The 24,603-nt window shown below is 53.3% G+C and overlaps 10 protein-coding genes across 10 annotated transcripts; 7 read left to right on the forward strand and 3 right to left on the reverse strand.

The window, feature by feature from the left end:
- Positions 1-269: 269 nt before the first annotated feature.
- MRS44_012741 (uncharacterized protein) lies at positions 270-2,933 on the forward strand (the record flags this gene model as incomplete). Its single annotated transcript, XM_046270934.2, has 4 exons — positions 270-279; positions 405-1,026; positions 1,077-1,370; positions 1,421-2,933. 4 exons carry the CDS (start codon positions 270-272, stop codon positions 2,931-2,933), a joined length of 2,439 nt encoding a protein of 812 aa, XP_046132794.2.
- Positions 2,934-4,671: 1,738 nt separating this feature from the next.
- On the forward strand, positions 4,672-6,700 carry MRS44_012742 (uncharacterized protein; the record flags this gene model as incomplete). Its single annotated transcript, XM_065618895.1, has 6 exons — positions 4,672-4,779; positions 4,832-4,851; positions 4,926-5,006; positions 5,089-5,416; positions 5,632-6,550; positions 6,603-6,700. The coding sequence occupies 6 exons, from the start codon at positions 4,672-4,674 to the stop codon at positions 6,698-6,700; spliced, it is 1,554 nt and encodes a 517-aa protein (XP_065474967.1).
- An 806-nt stretch (positions 6,701-7,506) lies between these two features.
- Positions 7,507-10,329, forward strand: MRS44_012743 (uncharacterized protein; the record flags this gene model as incomplete). The annotated part of the gene is made up of 2 exons (XM_046276051.2): positions 7,507-7,603; positions 7,655-10,329. 2 exons carry the CDS (start codon positions 7,507-7,509, stop codon positions 10,327-10,329), a joined length of 2,772 nt encoding a protein of 923 aa, XP_046132792.1.
- Positions 10,330-10,652: 323 nt separating this feature from the next.
- MRS44_012744 (uncharacterized protein) lies at positions 10,653-11,943 on the reverse strand (the record flags this gene model as incomplete). Its single annotated transcript, XM_046276050.2, has 2 exons — positions 10,653-11,668; positions 11,721-11,943. 2 exons carry the CDS (start codon positions 11,941-11,943, stop codon positions 10,653-10,655), a joined length of 1,239 nt encoding a protein of 412 aa, XP_046132791.1.
- A 932-nt stretch (positions 11,944-12,875) lies between these two features.
- On the forward strand, positions 12,876-13,514 carry MRS44_012745 (uncharacterized protein; the record flags this gene model as incomplete). Its single annotated transcript, XM_065618896.1, has 1 exon — positions 12,876-13,514. The coding sequence occupies one exon, from the start codon at positions 12,876-12,878 to the stop codon at positions 13,512-13,514; it is 639 nt and encodes a 212-aa protein (XP_065474968.1).
- Positions 13,515-13,565: 51 nt separating this feature from the next.
- On the forward strand, positions 13,566-15,220 carry MRS44_012746 (uncharacterized protein; the record flags this gene model as incomplete). The annotated part of the gene is made up of 5 exons (XM_065618897.1): positions 13,566-13,621; positions 13,696-13,801; positions 13,857-13,973; positions 14,028-14,675; positions 14,801-15,220. 5 exons carry the CDS (start codon positions 13,566-13,568, stop codon positions 15,218-15,220), a joined length of 1,347 nt encoding a protein of 448 aa, XP_065474969.1.
- Positions 15,221-16,312: 1,092 nt separating this feature from the next.
- MRS44_012747 (uncharacterized protein) lies at positions 16,313-17,301 on the forward strand (the record flags this gene model as incomplete). The annotated part of the gene is made up of 3 exons (XM_065618898.1): positions 16,313-16,342; positions 16,396-16,843; positions 16,892-17,301. The coding sequence occupies 3 exons, from the start codon at positions 16,313-16,315 to the stop codon at positions 17,299-17,301; spliced, it is 888 nt and encodes a 295-aa protein (XP_065474970.1).
- A 560-nt stretch (positions 17,302-17,861) lies between these two features.
- Positions 17,862-20,144, reverse strand: MRS44_012748 (uncharacterized protein; the record flags this gene model as incomplete). The annotated part of the gene is made up of 3 exons (XM_046269370.2): positions 17,862-18,532; positions 18,583-20,049; positions 20,114-20,144. 3 exons carry the CDS (start codon positions 20,142-20,144, stop codon positions 17,862-17,864), a joined length of 2,169 nt encoding a protein of 722 aa, XP_046132788.2.
- Positions 20,145-21,721: 1,577 nt separating this feature from the next.
- MRS44_012749 (uncharacterized protein) lies at positions 21,722-22,896 on the forward strand (the record flags this gene model as incomplete). Its single annotated transcript, XM_046269369.2, has 6 exons — positions 21,722-21,801; positions 21,877-21,917; positions 21,971-22,046; positions 22,101-22,283; positions 22,345-22,553; positions 22,613-22,896. The coding sequence occupies 6 exons, from the start codon at positions 21,722-21,724 to the stop codon at positions 22,894-22,896; spliced, it is 873 nt and encodes a 290-aa protein (XP_046132787.2).
- A 55-nt stretch (positions 22,897-22,951) lies between these two features.
- MRS44_012750 (uncharacterized protein) lies at positions 22,952-24,342 on the reverse strand (the record flags this gene model as incomplete). Its single annotated transcript, XM_046276049.2, has 2 exons — positions 22,952-23,787; positions 24,000-24,342. The coding sequence occupies 2 exons, from the start codon at positions 24,340-24,342 to the stop codon at positions 22,952-22,954; spliced, it is 1,179 nt and encodes a 392-aa protein (XP_046132786.2).
- Positions 24,343-24,603: the final 261 nt, after the last annotated feature.

Consider the following 24,603-nt stretch of genomic DNA (forward strand, 5'->3'; position numbering starts at 1 on the left):
CGACAACAACAGTCCCAGCAGCTACACTTCAAACCAGCCAGCGCCTCGCCAGACTCGCCGGCGGCCTTTGCGCGGCATCATTTGGATTCTATCAGTGTCTTTCTAGGATTTCTCCCTTTTTTTTCTCCTGTCCGTTGTGTCGTCGTCGACCTTTGCGATCCCAATTCCCGTGTTATTGCGGCGACGCATCCGGCCCCAGCTGATGTTTGTTGTTCGGTTAACCCGCAAAATTCCTCAGTCCTAAGTCAACAGAACGTTCGTTTTCTACTATGGAGCAGAGTGAGTTCCTCCCTCTTTTCCTCGCTTCTGCCCACAGGCCATAACCCCATCACGTCTCCTTCTACCGCCTCTTCGCTCCGACCTGCTTTGAGGCAAGACCACGATTGTTGACAATCCATGCTCAGTCGACAACCAAGCTGCCCGTGCGAGGAAGCGTCCGCTCTCCCGTGCCTCTACCACCTCCATCAACAGTGTCCCCAACCAGTCTACCGCTCTCGATCAGTCCGGCTTTGCCAACGCCTCGGATATGTACCCTGGGCAATGGATGTCGAGCGAGCATGCCCACGCGCAGGCCCACGCGCATGCCCATAGCCACTCGAAGGATATGGGGGTTTCGCAACTGTCCCCAGAGGACATGATTCTACAAGCCGCGAGCCACATGCAGGGTACCGGTCAGGATTTTTCCATGGACACCTCTATGAGTGCTCCCATGGGACATCCCATGTCATACCAGCAGAAGCACCCCATGCAACGGCACCCTCTTCCCGCCGAATATACACAGAATGCCAGCTTCACTGAAGGGAGCCAGATGATGGACCGAGACGAGAATGGCGAGGTAGGTGCTAGAGCCGCTGCCGGTGCCGCCAAACCTGCGTCTACTAGATCTAGCGCCAATAACGAGCTCGAAATGCGGCAGCTGTTCAGTGCCCACAGGCACCGCACCCTTCAAGAAGTAGCGGGAGAGCTCCATGGCAACGAGCGAGGTCCCAATTCGGAACGTACACGCCAAGTATTTGCCATGCTCTGGTATGCCGTAGGAGTCTGTCACTTTTAGACCTTGATACTGACCTGCGCAGGATTAACTCGGTCTGCGCCAAGGGCAAGGGCTCAGTGCCCCGTGGCAGAGTTTACGCCAACTATGCCTCAAGATGTGCAACAGAGAGGATCACCGTTCTCAACCCTGCCAGCTTTGGCAAGCTAGTCCGCGTCCTGTTCCCTGGTCTAAAAACAAGACGACTCGGTGTCCGAGGAGAATCCAAGTACCACTATGTCAACTTTACCCTGATTGACGACGAGCCTGTGGCCCGAGAACCCTCGGTGCAGCCCACACGACCTCAACCAGAGGCCACCAGCATGACCCAGAGCTTCAAGTAAGGTCCCCAGGAACATCGCATCAACTTGTTTGCTGACAATGCAGTAGCACCGTCCCCGCTCCCTCACATACGAACCTAAGCCAAGGCGCTCTGCCTTCACCTCACATTGGCACCGAGCCTAAGAGCTCGTCGAGCCACCCCGACCTTCGATCACACAGCATATACAACCAACCAGATCTCGCAAGCCTCGACCATTTGCATACCACCACGACCAAGACCCAACTTGAGCTTGCGTTTCCCCCTGAGGTCGAGGAAGCGTTTGATATGTCGGAATCGCTCCCTCTTCCTCAGATCGAATCATATCTCCCACATGGGACCGATCCCGATGCCGCCAAATCCCTCTCTGCGTTGTACCGCTCGCACTGCACATCACTAGTAGAGTGCATCAGGTACTGCAGGGAGAAGAACTTCTTCCACCTGTACACCTCCTTCCAAGGAACCTTGACCATGCCTGTGCAAAAGCTGTTCGGAAACCCAGCCTTGGCCCCCTGGATCGAGGAGTGCGACTTTGTTCTCTATCAGCGAATGATGAGAATTGTGTCTGGCCTTACACTGCAGGTCGTCCCGAAGCCTGTTTTGGATACCCTGAGGACCATCTCAGAAAGACTGGTCATGCATATTCGAGATTCATTCCAGGGCCAACCCCAACATGTAGTTCGAGCAAAGGAGGCGCCCGCAGCCATCTTTGCTGGCCTCCTCGACCGGGCATTGAGAACCAACTTGACCGCCCACGCTGCAGCAAATATGCTGTCGAACCCTGCCAACCGCGATCAGATGTATCTTGACTGGATCACCATGATCCGACCGCGGAAGCTTGCAGAGTGCGTGCCGACTCGGGGTATGGATGATGTTGTCAACGTGCTACTTACGGAGATGCGAGATCTCCTGGATCCTGTCAAGGTACCATGGGAGATGGAGTGCCTCACCATCTATGGAGATATCTCGTCCCGCAGCAACCGAGAGACGGATGGCGAAGGAGCGTCAACACAATCTGGGCAAAATGTGCTGGATCGCTGGGTCGACTTTCTGCGAAGCCTCCCTCGCAAGTTCCCTTATGCATCTCATGCAGATATTGTGTCATGCGTCGAACGCATCGGAACGGCGGTGATGCGAGATCTCACTCTGTCCCAGGGTAAGAGCTTTGGGTCTTGGTGGGTGACAAAAGCGTTTCTGGATGAGATGATGTGCTTCATGGTGGCACAAGGAGGATTTATGAAGCAAAAGATGAGCCAAACAACAGGGGGCCCGACACCAACGCCTCCGCCAGCCACGCAAGAGACCGCAGGCAGTCGGCAAAATTCTCGGTACAACAGCAGCGCTGAAGAGCTCGGCGTGAACACAGCGTCTCAGAACCAAGGAGAGCGAGCTCCGTTTCCACCGGCCAAGACCAACCAGAACAGTATGGGCATGAGCGGCAACGACGGGCTCGACGATAGCGGAATCGGGATTAGGACACCCGAGGAAGACTTTCCTATGGACAAGTTTAGCTTTACAGGATCAGAAAACCCAGACCACGGCCTATTAACAGGGACGGAGCTTGATCCTGGGGCGGGACTATGATTGATGGATGGGTTGGGCAAGACGAGACAAGGCTGAGGGCATGGCCAGATGGCACGGCATGGCATGGCATGGTAAAGAGGCAGGGCAGGATAGAGCGGTCGGCGGTGGTGGGGTCTGGCGTTCCGGGGTCGGGATATTCATCTATACCCTTGGGTGATTTAATACGGCATTCCCAGAGGGTCTTAATTCAAGCATGATGGGACGATAGGACGACGACATGAATTCGGGCCAAGGAAAAGGGGGAAGGGGGGTCTTGGTCTGGGAGGGCGCGACTGAAGAATAGAAGAGCGCGCCCGTATCATGCATGGAAGGCAGTAGTTCATGTTTTTTCAAGCTTCAATGTATATCCTTTCGGGAGAACCATGTAAGAGTCGATTCTTGGGGCGAATGGGTATGGGTGGCGTGAGGGCATTGCTTGAGGAGTCAACAGATCCATTATTACATTGCGAGCATTGAGCATCCACAGCAGATTGGAGTAAGTACTGCAGTGCGGGATTACTGCCGTAAGTAAGACTTGCAGGATTGTTCCTGAAGCTGCCGAGTACGAACAGGACAGAACAGCCAGTAAGTGACAGCGATTCTGCTGTTGTGTTGTTATTGTTGTTGTTGTTTTCGTGTAAGTGCCTCTTCTGTCGTATCACACAAGCCACCAGTGGAATCAATCGAAGCTCCGGTGGGGGAGTGGGGTCCCATGCGCTAACGAGTGGGGCCGAGGGATAAAAAAAAATGAGTTAAACCTGACTGGAAGGAAGGAGTCCCAAAGCCGAAGACGGAAGCAGAACTACGCAGAGTCCAGTCCATGGGGAGGAGAGTTCGAGTCATCCAGCCCAGAGACTACGTTGCGTTTGGGTCTGGCTGGGGGTGCCAGGTTTGGTTCGGAGGTGCATTCGGTGGGAAAGAATGACTGGACGAGCGGGGAGGCATTTAAGAGTAGAGCAAAGCTCTCCTGTGCCTGATTCTTGACTTCTGTCTCTTCTATTTCATCTGCCACATACATGTGAATATAGCCGGTTACATATCACGAACCGCTACCCGCACGCATTAACATCCGACGGGATCAGTTTATGAACCCGGGCCCCAGGCTTATATCAGACGCCTTACCCTCTGCCTTTGCCTTTTGCCCGCCGTCAGGTCACTCACTGCCCCTTCCGACCGAAAGCTTTGAAGCCTTGATTCCGTTCCCGGGGAACAAGGGTCCATAATAGCTGCCGTACCGCGCCTTACCTCACCTCACCTCATCTACCTTTGGGCCTGTGACATCTGTCGTTCCTCATCTTGGTCCTCAATTCTTTTTTTCGCCACTCGATACAGCATTTGTACAAGGTCAATTGCAATCGCCTCTCCAAGAGGACCCTGAATAGCATCTCATCCACCATATCAAAAAAAGCTTGTACGAAACTTTCCGCTTCACTGCCCCAATCTTAAAGCTTCAACGTTTGTTTCTTACACCCTCTTCCTCAGCCGCACGAACCCATCAGTGGATTTCGTTGGGTGCCAGACTCCATCAGCTTTTCGGCGCTTGATTTTTTTCGGGTACTCTACTCACTGTACCTAGTGCCTCATTTTTTTCTCTCACTCTCTCCGTTACTCAGCCGAGAAAAAAAAAACTCCACCTCCTTCAAGGTTGCAGACACACCCTGAGAGCCTCCCCCGCGTTTCATCGACGACTTTCACCTCCAAGGGTTCCGGGAAGAATAGGAAGAATTTCTTCTTTCCTTTGTTACGTCGTGTCACAATCATGGGCAGCCACACATACAATAACCACTCGGACCTGGGCTGGGTCGTCCAGAAGTTTGGCGGCACCAGCGTGGGCAAGTTTCCAGACAAGGTTTGCTACCTTCTCCCTGTGACTCAACTGAGAGAGAATTATATCTTTTGCTGACTTTTTATTGTGAAAGATTGCTAGAGATATTGTCAGGTATGGCATAAAACGCGGGGAGAATAGGAAAAGTTGGAGAAGTGAATTGGAATTGTCTCTAACCCCGCCAATAGAGCCAGCCTGTCTCAGAACAGAGTCATTGTCGTTTGCTCAGCGCGGAGCACTGGTAAGAAGGCCGAGGGAACCACAAGCCGGTAAGTATTTCTGTCAATGGCAGTTAATCTGTCAGATTTGACGTTGTGGTCATATATGAACAACTCAGCTAACGGCAAAAAGTCTACTCGCCGTCTATGGAAAACTACGCGGCGTCGGTGCCGCCATGTGCGTCGACGAGGACCAGCAGAACGAGCTGGTCGAGCAGGCGCGCGGTCTGATGCTCGACATCTGCAACGACCACGTTTTCGCAGCTGAGGCCTTCATCAAGGACAATGCCCTGCGCGAGACGCTCATCCAGAAGATTAGGGATGAGTGCCAGGAGCTGGTCGAGTACATCGTGGCGGCCAAGCGCTTCAACCTCGAGATCAACTCGCGGGCAAAGGACCGCGTCATCAGCTTTGGCGAGAAGCTGAGCTGTCGGTTTATGGCGTCGCTGCTGCAGGATGTGGTGAGTTGCCTCCCTTGCCCGGCCGTGTCTTGGCCATGTCTGCGCGAATTAGCAGTTCCGTTTTGGATGTAATATCCACCTATGCACGTTTGGTTTCAGTCTGCGAGATGTCTCGTGTGGATGTCGTGAAAACTACATCAGGAACAACCAGCATCTCTCACATGCAGTTTATTCACTTACAATACTCTGGGGAATAACGCTAACATCAGCTTCAGGGCGTTGAATCGGAATATGTCGACCTCTGCGACTCATTCCACTATGATGCCACAGAACGGCTCGACGACGACTTCTACCGAGTCGCCTCGGAGGCGTTTGTCCGCAAGATTGTGGCGTGCGAGGGCCGGGTCCCCGTGGTTACGGGATTCTTCGGCAACGTGCCCGGCAGCCTGATCGACGGCGACATCGGCCGCGGCTACACGGACCTGTGCGCCGCCCTCTGCGCCGTGGGCATCAAGGCCGAGGAGCTGCAGGTCTGGAAGGAGGTCGACGGCATCTTCTCTGCCGACCCCTCCAAGGTTCCCACCGCTCGGCTGCTGTCGTCCATCACACCCTCCGAGGCGGCGGAGCTGACCTTTTACGGCTCCGAGGTTATTCACCATCTTACTATGGACCAGGTCATTCGTGCTCAACCCCCGATCCCCATCCGTATTAAGAACGTAAAGAACCCGCGCGGCAACGGTACCATTGTCATCCCCGATCCTATCCTGTCAGCCGGTCACCAACTCACAAGAGGCTCTCCCAAGCTTGAGAGTGACCACCGGAAACCCAAGCGACCTACTGCCGTCACTATCAAGGATCACATCAGCGTCATCAACGTCCACTCCAACAAGCGCTCTATCTCCCACGGCTTCTTTGCTCGGGTGTTTTCCATCCTCGACAAGCACTCCATCTCGGTTGATCTCATCTCCACCAGTGAGGTCCACGTCAGTATGGCCATCCACGCTGGAAGTCACCAGGTTGAGGCTTTTGCCAGCGCCACAGAGGAGCTCGCCGAGTGCGGTGAGGTCAGTGTTCTTAAAGATATGGCCATTCTGAGCTTGGTTGGTGCCGAGATGAAGAACATGGTTGGTATTGCTGGCCGCATGTTTTCGACTCTTGGTGAGCACAATGTCAACCTCGAGATGATTTCACAGGGTAAGTGCTTAGATATTTCTCGGCTGTGTGACGATACTAACAAGAATAATAGGCGCCAGCGAGATCAACATTTCCTGCGTGATAAATGCCTGGGATGCCACCCGGGCCATGAACGTTTTGCATACACATCTCTTCACCTTTCTTGAGTAAAATGTGACAAGAGTTGTCATTATATCCATGTGGATTCGGAGGTGTCTTTGGCTCGGCGGTCAATTACAAGTATCGACTAGAGAGAGCATTTCACGGCGTTTGGAGTAACATATTGGATGCAAGGCTGAGATACAGCAAAAGCGATAGAGCGTGGATGGTGGGTAGTTTGTATTGGGTGGATAGAATGGCATAATTTGATATTTAGACTTGTACACCTGGTTTTAAGCTGTGATGCCACACGCTTTTATAAAAACAAAACAAAACATTATACAGGCAAATCAACAATAAGCCCTAATTAATGATTAGATGCCTCAAATGCTTGCACATGGCCGAAAAAACCGTCGCTATAGGGTAATTCCCTTCCGAGGTCGTCAGGGGAAGCTCTCCTGATGCTGATGCGGGGCACCCCCATTGTCTCCCTCCCCGGTAGCTTCGCTTCGCTTCGCCCGCCCCTGGAACCAGCGACCGCCAGCTACGTAACCCAACGTCGGATTATGGGTCCGGCGATTCCCACCGACAAGGTTTCTTTTACAACTCAACAGCGACGTTTTGACACTCAAACAATCTCGAATCGTTCAAGACGATAGACGTTGATCGGCTCCATCGCTCAATGCTGGCGTCGCTGTCCTCGGAGAGCCCGGCGGCCACATGCTGATGGATTGACCGACCTATGGCAGCACGGAGGATAATCAGACGACTGACGACCACGACGACCACGAGAACTATATCACGCTGACGAGACGACACTGAACGAACAAGAACGAGACGGACAATAATTGAAATCACTACGACACACTCCTCCCACCATGTACAGATCAAAGACGGGTGCTGCCAATCGTGGCAGCATCCTGAGCACCCTCAAGGCGACCGAGATGCTCGACTCGAAAGCCAGTCTCCCAGCGGGTAAGAACGCGAGATGTATCATGCCTATGAGCATGTACTAACACAAACCAGAGATCCTGGCAACCATCCTCGACTACCTCCCAGTCGCCGACCAGATGCGCTGTGCCCGCGCCTCCCACCGCCTACGAGAAATGGTCTACGACGACACGCGATGGGTCTCGCGACTAAAGAGCATGGGATGCTGGGACGAGATAGAAGCTCGGAAACGGTTTGAGGAGGCTGTACGGCGGAGGCGCGAGGCTGCCAAGGCTGCGAGCCAGGCCAATGCGCCTCCTGCTCAACCAGTGGGAACTACACTATTCGATGCATCCCTAGAGGAAGCTAAGAACCGCACCATGTCTGATATTCGGGATGGCTTCGAGACCATGTCCGTGGGGGCAACCTCCAAGAACCCCGCCGAGGATCCAGCAGCATATCTCGACGTCTTCAAGAAGGTACGGAGTATTCGAGGCGGCGCGAGACACGAGTACGGCAAGATCTACGGCGCCTTGGCACCCTTTTACTACGACCTGGCACGGGCAAAGAGTCACGCAGACCCCATTGTGTTCCAGGCGTTTCGCGATCCTGAGCGACAAGCGCAGATGCTCTCCAACCTGCAGCGCTTCTCCAAGAGCGACTGGGCGCCTGGGTCTCATGAGCGGACGGAGAAGGTTTCCTCCATGATTGGAATCTTTGAGAGCGCTGTGCTGCGAGAGTTTGAGCAAGGTTATGAGTTCTGGGATGTTGATGGGCGTATGCGACGATATGCACATGTCCTTCACACGCTGGACGGCGCGACAGGGGGCGTTGACCTCTTCATCCAGAAACATCCCATCTTTAATGATCGGGAACTGTTGGTGGTGAATTCGATGGATTGCCTTAACCAGGCACCTGAGGATGACATCACACTTGAGCCTTCGAGGCTATTTTTTGAGATGCTCCTTGCCAAGGTCAATGAGCAAGCTTTGGTCATGGAGCGCATCTTTCCCGAGCCAGCACACGTATTCTGGACCTTTGTGGATAAGGTGAGGGAGGATATCATCATGGAGTACTCGACGCCTTTATTCGATGAAGCTCACGAGCGAAGCATCGAGGCATATCTCAAGGCAGTATCCGGCATCTTTGAGCAGACAATGCTCTTCTTCCAGTCCCTCACACCGCCAAAGGGATCCACGCGGGACATTAAAGAAGCGGCAAAGGAGCTCTCATTAAGAGTCTTTGAACCTCATCTTGACCTCTACCTCCAGGCTGAGCTGGACTTTTTCACAAACCACGCTGAGACGGAGGTGGCGAGCTGGGAGAAGAAGTTGTCGGAGCAGGACTCGACGATAGAGTCATTCTACATGTCCAACATCAACCGGTCGGCGGACAAGAAGGACTTTCTCAGCTCCTTCAAGAAGGTCGTCATGATGCCTGTTACGGTATTGCCCAGCTTCCCCATTGGTTCTCCCTTTGCAACGAGCAAGCCGTCTGCGGCTGCAGCTTCATCCGCGTCAAAAGAGGCCAATGGCTCTGGGAGTCTTACTCCTCAGCCTTCACGGCCAGAGACGCCTAGTGTAGGCCTTGATGGACACAAGAGTCCACTGCCCGCACAGGCACCGACAGATGAACTTGCGGCAAAGGCTGCTATCATGGCTTCTAAGCTGGAGGGCATCAAGTCACTCTTCAGCATTGAGATTGCGCTGAACCTGGTGCATGCTGCAAAGACTAGCCTGGGCCGTGCTGCTGTTTTTATCCGACTTGGCGGACAAGCTGGCGGCGAGGCGCGAGAGCAGTGTGCAAGCATCTTTGTGGTACTTCTGCGCATCCTCGGACAGAAGCACGTCAAGACTGGCTTCGACATGGCCGTTGATCACCTCTCACATTATAACCCCCGAGAAGTCAGTGATCACAACAAGGCGGGCGTGGCGCCGCTCGTGACATTCATCGAGCTCGTCAACGTGGGCGACCTCATCTCGCAGATGATTGACGTCTTTTACGAGCAGCAGCTTGCGGCACCAAAGATTGCTGACCGTAACGACTTTTTGGATCCAGCGGGTCTGGCCAAGAAGAAGTTTGAGCAGATGCTCGATGAGAGTGTTGCGGCTGGTCTGAATAAGGGTATTGATGTCTTGATGGATGAGGTTGAGTATCTTCAGGCCACGACGCAGCTGCCTACGGATTACAATCCGGTTGACCCCTCAGCTCCATCCTCCTCTTCTCCCTTTGGTGCCTCCGCGTTCGGGTCCGGCTTCGGGTCTAGCACCCCCGTTGAGAAACCCGCCGCTCCGGCCGCTGAGCCGGACATTGGACCGACTTCGACGGCGAAGCGCATCGTCGACCTCGTCTCGTCCCACACAACCATGCTCGTGGGCACGACGGACAAGTCAATGCTGGACGTGTTCAATGGCGAGGTCGGACTGCGCCTCTTCACCGCCATCTGCAAGCACCTCAAGCGCCAGCGCGTCAGCACCGCTGGTGCTATCACACTTATCGCCGACATGAATTTGTATTTCGAGTACATACGCACCCTGCGCAATGCCGATCTTTTGGCCTACTTTGGCGCCCTGCGTGAGCTCAGCCAGATCTTTCTCATTGACCCGCGCCACGCTCGAGAGATGGCTACTGTCATTGCCGATGGTGACCGCTTTGGCGGCGTGTTTCGCGCTGAGGAGGTGTATGAGTATGCCCAGCGGAGGGCTGACTGGTATCAAGTGAGGAAGAGTGTCGAGAGAGCTATGTATGGATTGGAGTGCTTACTTATGTGACGGATGATGAATGCTCATGAATGGGAATCTTGGGTTTGAAGGGAAACGAACGTCACGAGACATGTTGGGAGCGAGTGTTTTGGTTGGGATATAAAAACAACTAGAATTACGTATCATGATGAATGGGGAGAATCCAATCCATCTAATCTAAAATGAAAAGCCTTCCATGCCTTTGTTTGCCTCCCCCCTTTTCAGCAAAGTCTTGTCTTTGTGTGTCTGCCCAGATTCAAACGCCAAATGATGCCAAAGTGAAACGAGTACCGTATGCTCGATAAAGATCCCCCTCCCCTTCCAATGCGCCTGGTATATAAGTTTTCCCTTTTTTACATGCCTCCAAAGTCGAGCTTGCGAGCAACCTTGGATCCCCGATCGTCGTCAATGACGCCCGGCCTGCGCTTGAGGTCGGCGCCCATCTTGTCGTCAGCCCCGGCGCCGCCCTTCTTTGGGAGGTCCTGCTTTCGCGTGGGCTTGGGCTCCGAGTGCCACCATGGGTGGTCCAGCATGGAGCGGGCTGTGATGCGCTTCTTGGGGTCGAGGATGAGCGTCTTCATGAGGAGGTCGACGCCGTCAGAGCCCACACTGCCGAAGCGCATCTCATACCAGTCCTTGCCCCGGACCGGGTGCTGTCCGGGAACAGCGTACCCGGAGAGCTTTGTAACGCCGGGCCAGTTGTCCTCGGTAGGTGTGCCGATGGCCTCGCAGACGAGACGGACCTGGTCTAGGTCCGTGTTGCCGGGGAGGTAGGGCGCACGCATGATGAGCTCCGCAAAGACGGTGCCGACGGACCAGACATCGACAGCGCCGCTGTAGTGCTTTGCGTCAAAGAGCAGCTCAGGGGGACGGTACCAGCGGGTGATGACGCGCGACGACATGAGCTGATGAGGATCGGCAAAGCTGCGCGCGAGACCAAAATCAGCAAGCTTGACTTCACCGTCAGCGGCGATGAGCAAGTTGTTGGGCTTGATATCACGGTGGAGGACAAAGTTCTCGTGGCAGAACCACACGGCGCGGGTGAGCATGCCCATCCAGGTCTTGATGTCCGCGGTACCGTAGCGGACGTTTTCCGTGTCGCGGATGAGCATCTCGAGGTCGCCGCGGGGCAGGTACTCGAGGACGAGGTTGAGGTTCTGGTCCTTGGAGGAGAAGACGGAGAGGAGGGAGATGATGTTTGGGTGGGAGAGCTCCTGGAGGTGCTTGAGCTCGCGGACGGCGTCGGGCGCCATGCCCTCGTCGTACTCCTTCTGCACCTTGATCTTTTTGATGGCGACGAGGGTGGACGGCTTGGAGCGGAGGTGGCCGAGGAAGACGATGGCGTAGGTACCTTCACCTAGCTTCTTGCCTATAGAGAGTTAACAATAATGCTTCGGAAGGGTATGTATGCACGCTGTCACCTTTGACGTATTTCCGCTTCTCCTCGTCGTTCATCTGCTCGGCGAGATCCAAAGTCGCAGGCATGGTGGCTGGTGCAGGCACCGACGTGACGGGTGGTTTAGGAGTGCCATTGGAGGAAGAGGTTTGCGAGGTGACGTTCTTGAGAGGCGAAGAGATGGCGCGCTGGAGGGTTTGGGATTGAGGCACCTCTACCGTGTGGGTGACGACTGGGGAGACTGCCATGTTGAAGGTTTGCGGCCAGCTGGGAGTGAACCAGCGGACGCGTTCAATGGGAGGGATAGAGCGGATCAAGAGGCGAAGAGAGAATCGCACTCCTGGGAGTAAATGGTTGGTAAGTGGGAGTTGGATGAAGCTGAATGAAGCCTACCTACGCTTATCGTTATCGGAGGCGTTTCTCCGTGCGTCGGAACATCGGCGTTTAATTCGCCGACTCAACGTCACAGGAGGTACGTACCTCTCCCCTGAGGTCCTTCTTAAACCTTCTTCCCATCATCTCGCAACATGGTTCTCTCATTGGCTTGAAGAGGCTGGAATCATTCATCATGATCAATCACTGGTGGTGCTATGGAAATGAGCCAATTGCTACAAGAACACACAACTTCAACTCCATCGGAAAGCCCGAAGCCAGGGGCTGAGCAAGTGCTTCAATGATAGACCTATCTTTCACGAACAAGAGTCTGGGCTTTTGGATATTCTCGTCATGATAACATCCGACTCTCGGTGCTTGCGCGGCCTCTATTAGCCATGGCTACACAAACAAGGACATAAAAGAGCGCCTCGTGAGGGGAGTTTGCCTTAAGGTTTCGTTATTGATGCAGATTACGACTTGAACGACAACACCATCCGAATATCAGGGTTCTAGTGAATCCTTGATTTGGCATATAATTTAAATGAACAAGTGTTCTTATTGAAACGTCAGCCTGGAAAGTAGGAACTCGGCCAAAAACCACAGGAGGGCGTCGAGTTGTGGAAGCCTTCGCCTCCGCCAATATGCAGAGTTATTTCATCATGCTGGAACTGCGAAACACACAGAGACACATAGCCATGTATTTAACTGCCTTGTTCTTCAAGCGATGGAATACCTGGCCTCAACCCCTATCCATCCCACCCTCGCTTGCAATACATTCTTGTTTGTTTCGAGACCGACTTTCATCATGAAGGTGGCTCTCGCCCTTTCGGCGCTCCTGGCGTTCCCGCTCCCTATCATGGGATTCGTCCCCTTTTTCAACAACAAGAATAAGGATCACCCTCTTGTTCGTGCTTCCAAAACAAAGATCACTATTCGCCCGTTTGGTCTCTTTGAGAACAAAAAGGGACCAAAGGTCACTTCTGGTCCTGGGGCAGGGTGTTTGATGGCCCACTCAGAGCTCGCGATGTCGATCATGGGAATCATGACCATGGTCGCCATGAGCACCATCATGAGGGTCATCACGGACATGGACATCACCATGGTCATAACGAGGCGCATCGCCATGGACACGATGAAGGCCATCGTCATGGGCATGGACATGATGAGGCTCACCGTCACGGACACAGCGAGGGTCATCGTCATGGTCATCACCAAGAGCATCGCCATGGACACGACCAAGTGCACGACAGCGAGCACAGAGAATCTCACGATAACAGGCACAGCTCGACCCATCATGGCCATCACCACCAGACTTCCAACCACAGGCACGGCTTGTCCAGGCACAGGCACCCCACCAAGCACCATCGCCACGGCCATCTTCATCCCCATTATCACCACCATCACACTCACCACTTGCATCCCATCAGGCCTTGCTACATCCTGACGGAGAAGAGCTTGTGCCGAGATCTTTACATCCTCGCCGAGAAGGCTGATCATGCGGCTCATCTTGTGCAGACTAGCCTCTGCCGCCAGAACTCGACCTGCTGGGATGTGAGTTGACTTGAACGACCATGATGATTTGAAGCTGACAGGGATGTGTAGCATATTCGTGAGGCTATCTATAGGCTCGAGTATGGTCTTGATCTCTTTGACAAGTACGTCGACCACACCACCCTCGACAAGTGCTTCACCCGCGCTGAGGAGGCTGTCGTGACCAAGTGCTACATTCACGTGAGTAACATCCCTAGATAGAATATCACAGTTTGATATCTAACATCCATAACAGTATGCCCAGTCGGTTATCCGCCTCCTGAAGGTCACCCACGAGTCGGGTAGGTACCTCGAGGGTGAGGTCGACCGTCCCATCCTTACCGCCATCAACAGCTTGCGTGCCGCCGACCGAGTGAGTGAATGCATAATGAAGGTTAAGGAGTGTTTGTACTGAAACATTTGATAGGCTTTCGTTCTGGATCTTGGACGCCGCATTGAATCCAAGGAGTCCCTCAAGGTCATCATGCGTAAGCAGGGTGCCGAAGACGGTACTACTGGAGATAGCGTCCAGGAGGCCTTTAACAGGTTCATCTCTACACCTCTGATCACGGGTGAAGATTTCAAGAACTACCCATCCGAAGCCGAGGAAAGGGCTAGGAAGGTTGAGCATTATGGTAAGGGTGGCCGGAAGCACGGTGGTCAGGGCCATGGACATGGACATCACGGTCACGGTCACCGTCATCACGGTTATGGACATCATGGGCATGGTCATGAACACGGACACGGCATCTACCGTGGTTATAAGAATCATGGCCATGATGGTGGTTACACCGACACTCTTTCTCATGTTCGAAAGGGAAAGGATGGCTATCATCATGTTCACCACCATGGCCATCATCATGGCCAGAAGGGGGTCATCACCACGGACATGACGGCGGTCATCACCATGGTCATCATCACGGCCATAAGGAGGGCCACCACGAGCTTCATGGGCACAAGAATGAGCATGGCCACGGACACAAGCACGGTCAGAGCCACGGGCATCAGGAAGGCCATCATCAGGGCCATCGCGAGGGTCACGGCCACAACCACGGTCACAAAGGCCACCATCATGGTAAGCACCGCGGCCATGCTGACCATCACCAGAAGCGCAACATGTTCATGCTGCAACAATCCATACGTCCCGTCCTCATGACAGGGGACAAGATAAGGCCGCTGAAGCCGCTGACTCCAAAACAGGAAGAGGAGAATATCCGCCAGCACAGGATCCACGACGACGTCGAGGACACGGTGGAGAGGTGGCAGGGTTCTGAGGACATGTCGTCGCCCTACAGCTACTACCGCGAAAAGGCAAGGAACGAGCGCCTGCCGCCCCAGTACAGGAATCGAGGCGAGCAGTACGCCGCCGACAAGCTCCGTGAGGACCGTGGTAGCCATGGGCACCGTGACCGCGATAGTCACTACGACGACGACAAGCACCATGGCAAGTTTGACGACGATGAGAATATCGACTACTTCTTTGATGAGCTGGATGATGGTGATGCGCCGCCGTATCCCAAGAGCGAGCACAATGGGCGTCTTCATGATGATCATCGGCATCAAGATACGCCGTATCATCACCAGGAGGAGTACAAGTTTGGGGATAGGAAGTACGGTTAGTTGATGATGGTAGATGGATTGGGAAAAGTCTTTGGAGAATAATGAACTGTTGTCTCTGGAAGCCATTGGTGCTATGGTATCCATAATTGTCGTCTTCTTCATGGTGCCTGTGACCTGTAAGCCTCTACTGATTGGACATTGAGTGTAAGAGATGTAAGCGGAACTTGTGATGTCAAAGATGACATTCTGCCCTGAATCAGGGATCTTAGGCACAGCCCCACAAGCCCAAGTCATGAGCGGAGGGTTTTAATTGAAAAAGGGAAGGGGAGAAAACTTGATGATGTAATCCAAGGGGAAAAGCAAAAAATGGTATGATGTCATGTGAAAGTTGCATTTACCGAGTAATTTCGTTGTCGTGTCAGTGTCGTGTGCCTTTTTTCTTGGCCCTTTTCCGTCTTTGTAATACTTGCACTTTGCTTCAAAGCGAGCTAAACTGCATTTCATTGAGTTTAATTCTCTCTTTGTCTTGTTTCTTCTCTTTATCTGCTACGCCACGCTCTTCAACTGGACCCCGTTTGACTTGCCGCGTCACCAGTTGAACCGCTGCGCTAGCCCCCTGTCAAACCACGCCACGTCCGCGCCACAGGTTTACAGCTGCAGTTCATCTTGTTCTTCTTTTCACTGCCTCCGCCGCGTGCTCTTGATTATTATTTACTTGATCGGGGAAAAACCAATCGACAGGGCTGAGTCCTCGCCAAGAAAAAGAAGCTGGAATCATTCGCTGTCCCGGACTTTACGCGTTGCGGGACCCCGGGCTGTCCGATGTGTCCGAGATCGTCGGGTGCATTTGAAAGCTAAAATACTTTAGTTCCCGGCCGAGAGAAGCTGCAGCATTTCTAACGACTCCATACCTTACGTATTGTGTGACCCATAGAGGAGCATATACTTGACATCATCCTCCCCAATCTTTTTTTCTTTCTTTATTATTTCCTTGAAATCTGATTTTCATTTTCTACATCTGCGCCGTTTGTCGCGTTACAGTTTATTTACCCTCAACAACTCCTTGGGTACTACTGTCACTTGCTTGATTGGGTACACGCGAGAGCTTCACTTGTACATCAACACCAAAACATCATCACAACTACCGCCAAAATGGCAGTAAAAGGAGTATTCTCATACTGGGTACGTCATCAACACCACAACCCCTCATCCAACTCTTCACTAACACCATCCAGTGGTTCCCCATCATCTCGGGCCTCGTCTGGTGCGGCATGCTCCTAGGCCTCCTCCTCGAATGGCTCGTAAACCAGCACGGCCGCCGCTACCCGACCATGAACGAGGACGCCAACATCGCCTACATCTCCAACGTCGGCGCCGACCGTCTCCAGCCGCTCTTCATCGTCGGCTGCGTCCTAACGTCCGTCTTTCTCGACCTCGCTTTCTTCTCGGAGCGCTGGCTGCGACACAACGGTCGCCTCGTCCCCAACGTCTCCCTCGGTGAAAAGATTCTGAGCATCTTGTCTATGGTGTTTGCCATTGTTGGTACTGTTGGGCTTATTTGCTTGTCTATCTTCAAGACGGGCAAGTATAAGGTGCTGCATAACTTGTTCCTTGGTCTCTTTATTGGAGGCTACCTCATCTCTGCCGTATTCATCTGCTCTGAATACCAACGTCTCGGCAAGAGTATGTATTCCCTCACTTTTCTACTCTCACGCATTCTAACAACACCAGAATATCGCGAACACCGCATGCTCCGCCTCTCCTTCTGGGTAAAGCTCACCTTCATCATCGTCGAGTTCGCCCTCATCGTCGCCTTTGGCGTCCTCAGCCGCCAGAAGAAGCGAGATCCCGCCGCCGTCCTCGAGTGGATCATCTCCTTCATCTTCACCTTTTACGCCGTCTCCTTCGTCATCGACCTCTACCCTGCCGTCCGCACAAAGAGCCCCGACGCGAGGTACCCCAAGTCCTACTACGTCCCCTCTGCTTCTGCCACACCCAACGACGTTGACAGCGGTAACGGGTCGAGCAGCAATATCTACCCTCGCGACGTCGAGATGGCCCAGAACGGCCCTCCTCCCGAGACTTTTAAGACTCGATATCCATCAACACCATACATACATTACATCTCCAACAAGACATAATATCACTCACACACACACACACACACACACACACACACGACATCTCACTTGCATGGGATATGCCGGAATGATTCCCCCTTTTTTGGTTGCATGGCGTTTTGGGAACCAGGAACTGGCTCAAAATAGAGACAGCACACACATTTTATTTGGTTAAAGGCTGCATTCTAGACACTGTTAGACATTGGGAAAGACATTGGATGCTGCCACGACTCTCTGTTACATTAGCTTAGACATTCATCATCTTGTACTGTACATACAATCTGTGCACGTTGCACCTTTTCCATCATGACCATCGTTTCCAGCGTGAAAAACATGACCACTTGTAGTACACTCAAAACACATGTATCTCCCTAACAAATAGGATCCTCATCATTGTCATACAAACATGATACGCCACGCTCAGGGACTGCGCGTCATCCAAAGACACTGTCGAATAGGAGACTTCCACTTAACTCCGACACCAAACTCAAGTAATCACCACCCAATGACACTCCTCCCATGTTAAACACCCAATGCTATGCGCCAGGAACCTTCCAACATGTCACTGCATAGTAAGCAGCTTATTGATCCATCATCTCCTTGAACCGAGAATCCCGGGATGGACTAGGCGTCTCCCGCACTGCCGGATCCTCGATCGCGGGAGGCGGAGTAATCGCCAGACCTCGGGTCCTGTCTGTTGTAAGATCCTCGAGAGTGCTGACAGGGCTGACGCCCCGAGAATCCTTCCGTTCCTGGTCGCTCGTCTCGGCTTCGGCGCTTCGACCGGCGAAAGCAACGTCTCGCATGCTCGACGGCCGGTTATCAAGACTTGTCGTACTATGATTCAGATCTGATCCCCGAAGAGCGGCACCTCCGATGAAGCTGCGCCTCTTGTGGTCGTGGGTCTCCCTGTCCTTTTCTCCCAGAGACTTCCCTCGAGAGAATCGGTTCCTGATCCACCCCTTGACCTTGGAGGTGGGTGACATTCCCGAGTCGCTCATTTTGCGCTGGTTGTCCGTATTGCTTGTATCCGTGTCAAGCCTCGTTGTTGTAGGTCGCTCAGTCGGTTCCGCCACAGGTGCACCTCCAGCCTCTTCACTTCGAGCACTTGCATGATCGTCAGTGCCCTCTTCGCCTGTAACCACAGAATCGCCCCTGGACCTTCGCTTCTCCTCCTTGGCGTGGCGCTTCTCCTCCGCCCTGGCTGCTTTCTCTTCTGCTTTTTTGGTCTTGTACTCTTGCTTTTCTTGTTCTGAAACATGTGTTAGTTCCTGTGTACCATTTTGTTGACAGACATCTCACCTTTCAGTTTCTTGGTAATCTCCTTGATCTCTCGCTCTCGGGCCTTTTGCTTCTCTTGCTCAGCCTTCTTTGCCTCCTCCTCAAGCTTGAGCGCTGCGAGTCGTTCCCGCTCAGCCTCTGCCTTCTCGTTGATGTCGTCCAACACTGGCTTCACTCTCTTGGCTGCAATCGTGTTCACCTCGTGGGGGTCCATAAACTTCCCACCTCCAATGTCAACCTTGCCCTTATTCTCGTTTCTAGCATCATGACTGGCAGTTGCTACTTGGTGAGCCTTGAGCTCCCACTCGTTCAATAGTGTTGGGTTCACCATGCCGGTTTCGTGGTAGACCTTCTCATCCATGCCTTGAAGTCGAGCCTTGACGTTGCGCTGCGCCGCGGCAAGTAGTATGTTGCGATCCTCCGCGCGCTTCTTCTCGTCAACCTCGGAAAGCTTGTTCGAAAAGAGTGACATTTGCTGTCGAATCTTTTCCGACTGTTGCCGATCGTCGAGGTCACCGTCGCTCGATGACCGACGTCGCAGTTTCGAAGTCAACATGAATCTGCGCCGAGACGAGGTTGAATTCCCATAATATCCCTGTAGGTCTCGGTTCTTCTGATGTTCCTCTTCGAGTTTCGCTAGTCGCTCTTGGGCTTGCTTGTAAGCGGCGTCCTGGAGATTGATGTATGGCTTGGGCTGTGCCACGTCGGAGTCCTGGCCCTGGTTGTCCTTGGCCTGTTCAATCATCCTCTGTTGCTGTGTGTACATCTTCCGTGCCATTGCGACAGCAGTTGCGTGAAGTTGCTCGTTGGTTTTTCGTTCATCCACCTCTGGCTTGACAGGAGGATGAGAGGTGAACATGTTGCGGGTCATGGTTGTGATAGGAACGGCGCCTGCGCCTTCTGTCGATGGCTTAGATCTGAGACTGGCTTTATGCGCCAGAGTTGCACCACTTAACGCATCTGGTCGTGTGCTCACGCCCGGGTTTAGAGGGTCACGGCCAGGAGGTGCTGTAGGTGTGGACTGAGCGCGGCGTCTGGTGGTTGCCATGGCCCCTTTAGCTGCGGCGAGAGACTTTTGACCCTGAAGTGAAGAGTTGGAGGTCGTTTGGTGAAGTTGTCGGATCGAGTTTGACCGATTTGTGTTGAATGCCTGGTTGGCAGCAGAGCTTCCCCAACCCTCGTGAGACTTGCGTTGGATCGACGTCTTGTTTGCTGCATTTGCAGAACCCACTGCTAAAAGTGCCGCCTGCTGTCCTGCAGAGTTAGATGTTGGTTCCCATGAAGGCGCCATCTTGTAGTTCTTTGCTAGAGCGGCCGCCGCGGAGGCCGAAGACGTCTTGTCGGGTTTCCAAAGCTCGATGGGTTTCTGGTTGGACCACCCGAGAGAAGCGGCAGCACTTGCAGCAGCACCATCGGGACGGAGACCGGTAGAAGGAAAGCTGGGAAGATCGCGGGGGTCGGCGTATTTGAGCCGTCCCGAGTTGTGCGCTATTCACATGTGAGTGAGCTGGCGGGCGGGATGCTGGGGGGTGTCAGCCACAAGAGTACATACCTGGGGCTGTCGCGGACTGAGACTGAATCATGGTTGGCTGCTGGGATGTACCGGGGGGCATTATGCTGCACGTCAGAACAGACGTCGCCTCTGAGTGCGTAGACCTTCGTATTCAAAATGCAAGTGGGCGAACCCGGGCCCAGAATATGATGCGGGACAGTGGTCGAGGGCACCCGATGGGCGGTGATGGGGCCAGTAACAGGACGCTTGGCGGTTTGGAGACGGGGTCTCGGGAAGCTGTCCAAGTTCCTGCGCCGAGAGGGTGTCGTCAGGTGTCTTGTCAATGAATCGTATTCGTCCTGGTCATGGGCCTGTAGGATTCTCAAATGGAAATCGAGTCCTGCTTGACGGTGGAGACGGAAGATATGTTTCGCTGCAGGGAGCAACGAGGTAAAATGCGACAGCTTAAGCTCTTGATGATGTATGCAGAGGTAGGTTGCATCTAGGGACGGTAGGGATGTAGGCAGTATCTGTAGTCAGCTTTCCCGTCTTCTTGGTCGAACGATGAAAGAGAGGGAAGGATCAGACGGCTAGGAATGGAGAAAGATAGGGCCAAAGCAAGATTTATTCGAGAAGACGATGATGATGCTGAGAGCGACACCCTCGTGGCGTCCCTCGTTCGAGTGATGGCGTCGTTGGCCCCGAGACGAAAGCAGGCGATGGCGCTTTCCTCCTGCGCCGGCATACGTCAGGTAGCTCCTTCCCTTTTCCTGCCCGCGATGCTGATACCCCAGATGGTGCTCGGCGCTGACGTCATGGAGCCCGGGGCGATGATCTCAAGGCGCAGGCGCTAGCGACAAAAGCGGTAATCGTGGCACAGTATGCACCGTGTTCAGCGCACTTCCCGGCCGTCGCTCAGCTGGACCAGCGTGGTTCACGGCTGGGTTTCCGTGACGTCGGACGCCGGGAGGCTGAGCCCGGGTGGAGCTGTCGAAAATCAAGACATCCAACAATAGCGTCTCTGTCTCAATCACACCAGAGGGGAACTCGACCGGAATCCACGGGCAGCCCAAACTGCTTCTCGGTGTCTCACCACCTCGGAGGGCCACCGGAGACCATGACACCACACCGCTATCAATCCGCACTGTACGCCCGTCAACCTATTTTTGCAGTAGCTGAGATGCCCATCCCCATTGGCATCAATCAACGTTTCAGCCCGCCAAACCCACCAGACTATCGAACTGCCGACGCCTGAATACGAAGTCTTGGGCTTTGGGGGATAAACTAGGTTGAGATTCCCAGCTCTTACCAGCCTTGTACCGACTGGGCCTTGACCTTTCTCAGTTCCTTGGAATGAGACTCAGTCCCTCCGCTATTGGGATCAACGCCGAGTTTCACCCTTTTTGCCTGTTTAAACTTGCGCCGGCGGGCGGGTCGTCCGCGCTTGAACCTTCCGATCACTGCAGGTGACCCGGGAACTGGTTGATCGGCCCTCCGTCGTCCCCGGTCCAACGTCCGGCACTTTGTGTTACACAGAGCTACTCACCGGAACTCTCTTTGCCCGTTTCTTGGTTCAGTTGCCTATTGTGAGCCAGGCGACTTTGTCTAGAATTACCATTAAGACTGTCGAAAAGAAAGATTCTTGGCAGCCTTGTAGTGACACTAAGGATGAGTTCCAACGTTGGCCTTGAGAATGTTCTCAACTTTCGCGACGTTGGCAAAACGGTGAATGACTTTCTGGGCACAAGGTACTGAACTGTCAAATTTCTTTTCAATTTGAACTCATAAATACACACTTGAGCATAATTCCTAACAGTGAACAGGAGACTTAGAGAGGGCGTCTTTTACAGATCTGCAAGATTAGGTGCGAGACTCATTCATCACTTAACCTAGGCCTTGCTAACGTGGCACTTGTAGATGATGCTACACTCTTGGATAGAAAGCTCATTAGAGATGGTCTTGGTATTAAGACTGTCATAGACTTGCGCACCAAGTTTGTACTCCTTGAATTGACCCTCAAAGACGAGATATACTAACACACATTCAGAACCGAGCACCTCAACCGGGTCAAAAGGCGACAGGAGCAATCTAATATTCCCGCTCTCGTCAAGTCCAACGCAGCCCTTGCAGAGCCACTTCATATCCCGGGACTAGAATATCGCGAGATCAAGATTACCGGTCGCCCCTTTGAGTTGTTTCTCCTGCGCCAACTCTCATGGTGGGATTTCTTGTGAGTAGCTGGAACTGCTCTATCTTACCTGTTGCGAAGTCGATTAACACAGCATGAATAGCCACTTTTTGTTCCTCTTCCTTTGTGGTTATCGCATGGAAGCTATCAGTATTCTTGGCCAGCAAGTCATGATACCACGAGGCCTTGTTGGTCTTGGTCTCGATACCCTCGACCAGTCAACAAGAGAGATCCGCGAGACTTTGTCTCTATATACGACCGAGACAACTCTGCCGTCCGTCGTTCACTGCACCCAAGGCAAAGACCGTACAGGTAGAATACACACCATATTGTCTATAGATATTTGGGCTTGGTACTGACACACGCGATAGGCCTCGTCTGCACTTTGGTGTTGATGATACTCGATGTTCCGGTCTCCGCTATTGAGCATGATTATGCCCTCACCGATGAGGCGCTTATCCCAGAGCGAGAGGAGCGCCTGGTCGAGATCCGCCAGATAGGACTCACTGATGAATGGGCTGACACGGCAAAGGACATGATTGTAAGGATCGAGCAGCACCTTGACGAAAAATACGGGGGACTAGACGCCTATCTGGACGGGATAGGGTTCGGTGCTGACGATAGAGCAAGGGTTCGTGAGGCGTTGCTCTACTGAGATGACAATACACTGTTGCATGGCGAACGGTTTGTTTGACCTTGAGATGCTTTGTCTATTTCTTTCTAAAGCGGCCCTGCAGCCAGCATCTATACATCTTGAGCTTGGATGCTCGGTTGACCAGCAGACGTCGATCAACACCAAGGTTCTCTATCTCGAACCGAGGGATCTCTGTCTCTGTCTCTGTCTCCGCCTCTGCCTCTTCTGCCTCCTCAACACCATCGGCACTCTCAGCCGCTGGGGCAGCCAGAGGAGAGGGTTGCTGAAGTGCAGCAAGCTCCTTGGCCTTGCCTGTCCAGATATCGGCCAGCTGATCCTTGTCAAAAAAGTAGACGCGGGTTCCGTCGCCTCGGATGTAAAAGTTTTCGTCCAGATAGCGACCCTTGCGGAACCGGACCTGGGCAAGATCTCCTCTTCCATAATCTCGGAAGCAGACCAGGCCGCCAGGCTTGAGGACTCGGTGGACGTTGCTCACGGCCTTTGGCCACTGGTCGGGAGAGAGAGCAGAGAAGATGAAAATCAGCACGGCGACGTCTACGGAGCCTTCCTCGAGTCCAGGCGGTAAGCTGTCACTGGTCACGTCCCAAACGTCGGCCTGGATCGACTTGGGATCGTATTCTTCATGGTTCCGGATGACCTCTACAGCAGTCTTTGAGTAGTCGCAGGCATGGATCTTTAGTTCCGGGTTCTTATTATTGGCCAGGATGGGGAAAGCCGTATTACCGGCACCTGCGCCAATCTCGAGAAGGACCTTGGGTCCGGCATCTTCCTTGGTTACCTCGGCCAGCACGGGGAACTCCTGCTGAAGCCATTTGCGGTTCTTGAAGAAGTTGGCCGAGTTGTTCTTGTAGAAGAGATTCCACCACCTAGCAGGGTCGATACTGAATTTTCCTGAGTTGTCATGTTAGCAACTCTTCATAAGAGGATGTTGTGACAGCAAAGTGTAAAGGATGGTGTTAATCAGATGGGAGCGAAAGAATAAGAAGGTATAGTTTGTCTTCAGTAGGCTCAGATGAACTATGCATTGGTTTTGTATCATCATGAACACCAGGCAAAAGCCAAGGCAAAGGAGAAACTCGAAATGCAGATGAGGGATGACTTACTCTTCTCAAAGTCAGAAACGGGGCTTTGGCGCTGCTTGGCGTACTGTTGCTCTGCATACTCTTTGTACGCATCGTCAGTCTCCACGTGGTCCCAGGCGTTGAACTCAAAGACATCGTCTCCCTCGTTCAAGTACCGGCTGCCAAACTGGAAGGGATCACTCCGCTTCAAGTTGTTGGCAGGGTCATGCGATCGATGAGGCGGCACCTTGCTCTCAGGCGCCTTGGCTTCCGTGTCAGCCTCGGTGATCGGATCCTTGACGTCCAGCGCGGCCAGCTTCTCGACAGGCACCGGCTCGATTGTCTGGCTCACGACGGCATCGCCACTTGGCGTTGACGACGCCATGATGGAATGTGGTGATCCTTGGAGCACGCACTCGCAAGCGCAAGTGAAGTGCTTCTCGCAGCACGAGTGTTTTGCGCCGCGGGAGTGAAGATGAAGGATGCTTCAAGTTCAAGAAATTTTTCTGCAGAGCAGCCTTTTGTTGAAATTCTGAGAGTGGGGATGCTCGACTAGCCTCTGATTGGCCATAAAGCTGGAGCCGGATTTTCTAAAGCGCCGGGTTCCTAGAGCTTGAGCTAGCCCAGCCAATCATGTGAAAGCCTA

Source organism: Fusarium solani, assembly GCF_023522795.1.
Source record: "Fusarium solani strain SB1 chromosome Unknown bctg00000008, whole genome shotgun sequence".
Classification (NCBI taxonomy): domain Eukaryota; kingdom Fungi; phylum Ascomycota; class Sordariomycetes; order Hypocreales; family Nectriaceae; genus Fusarium; species Fusarium solani.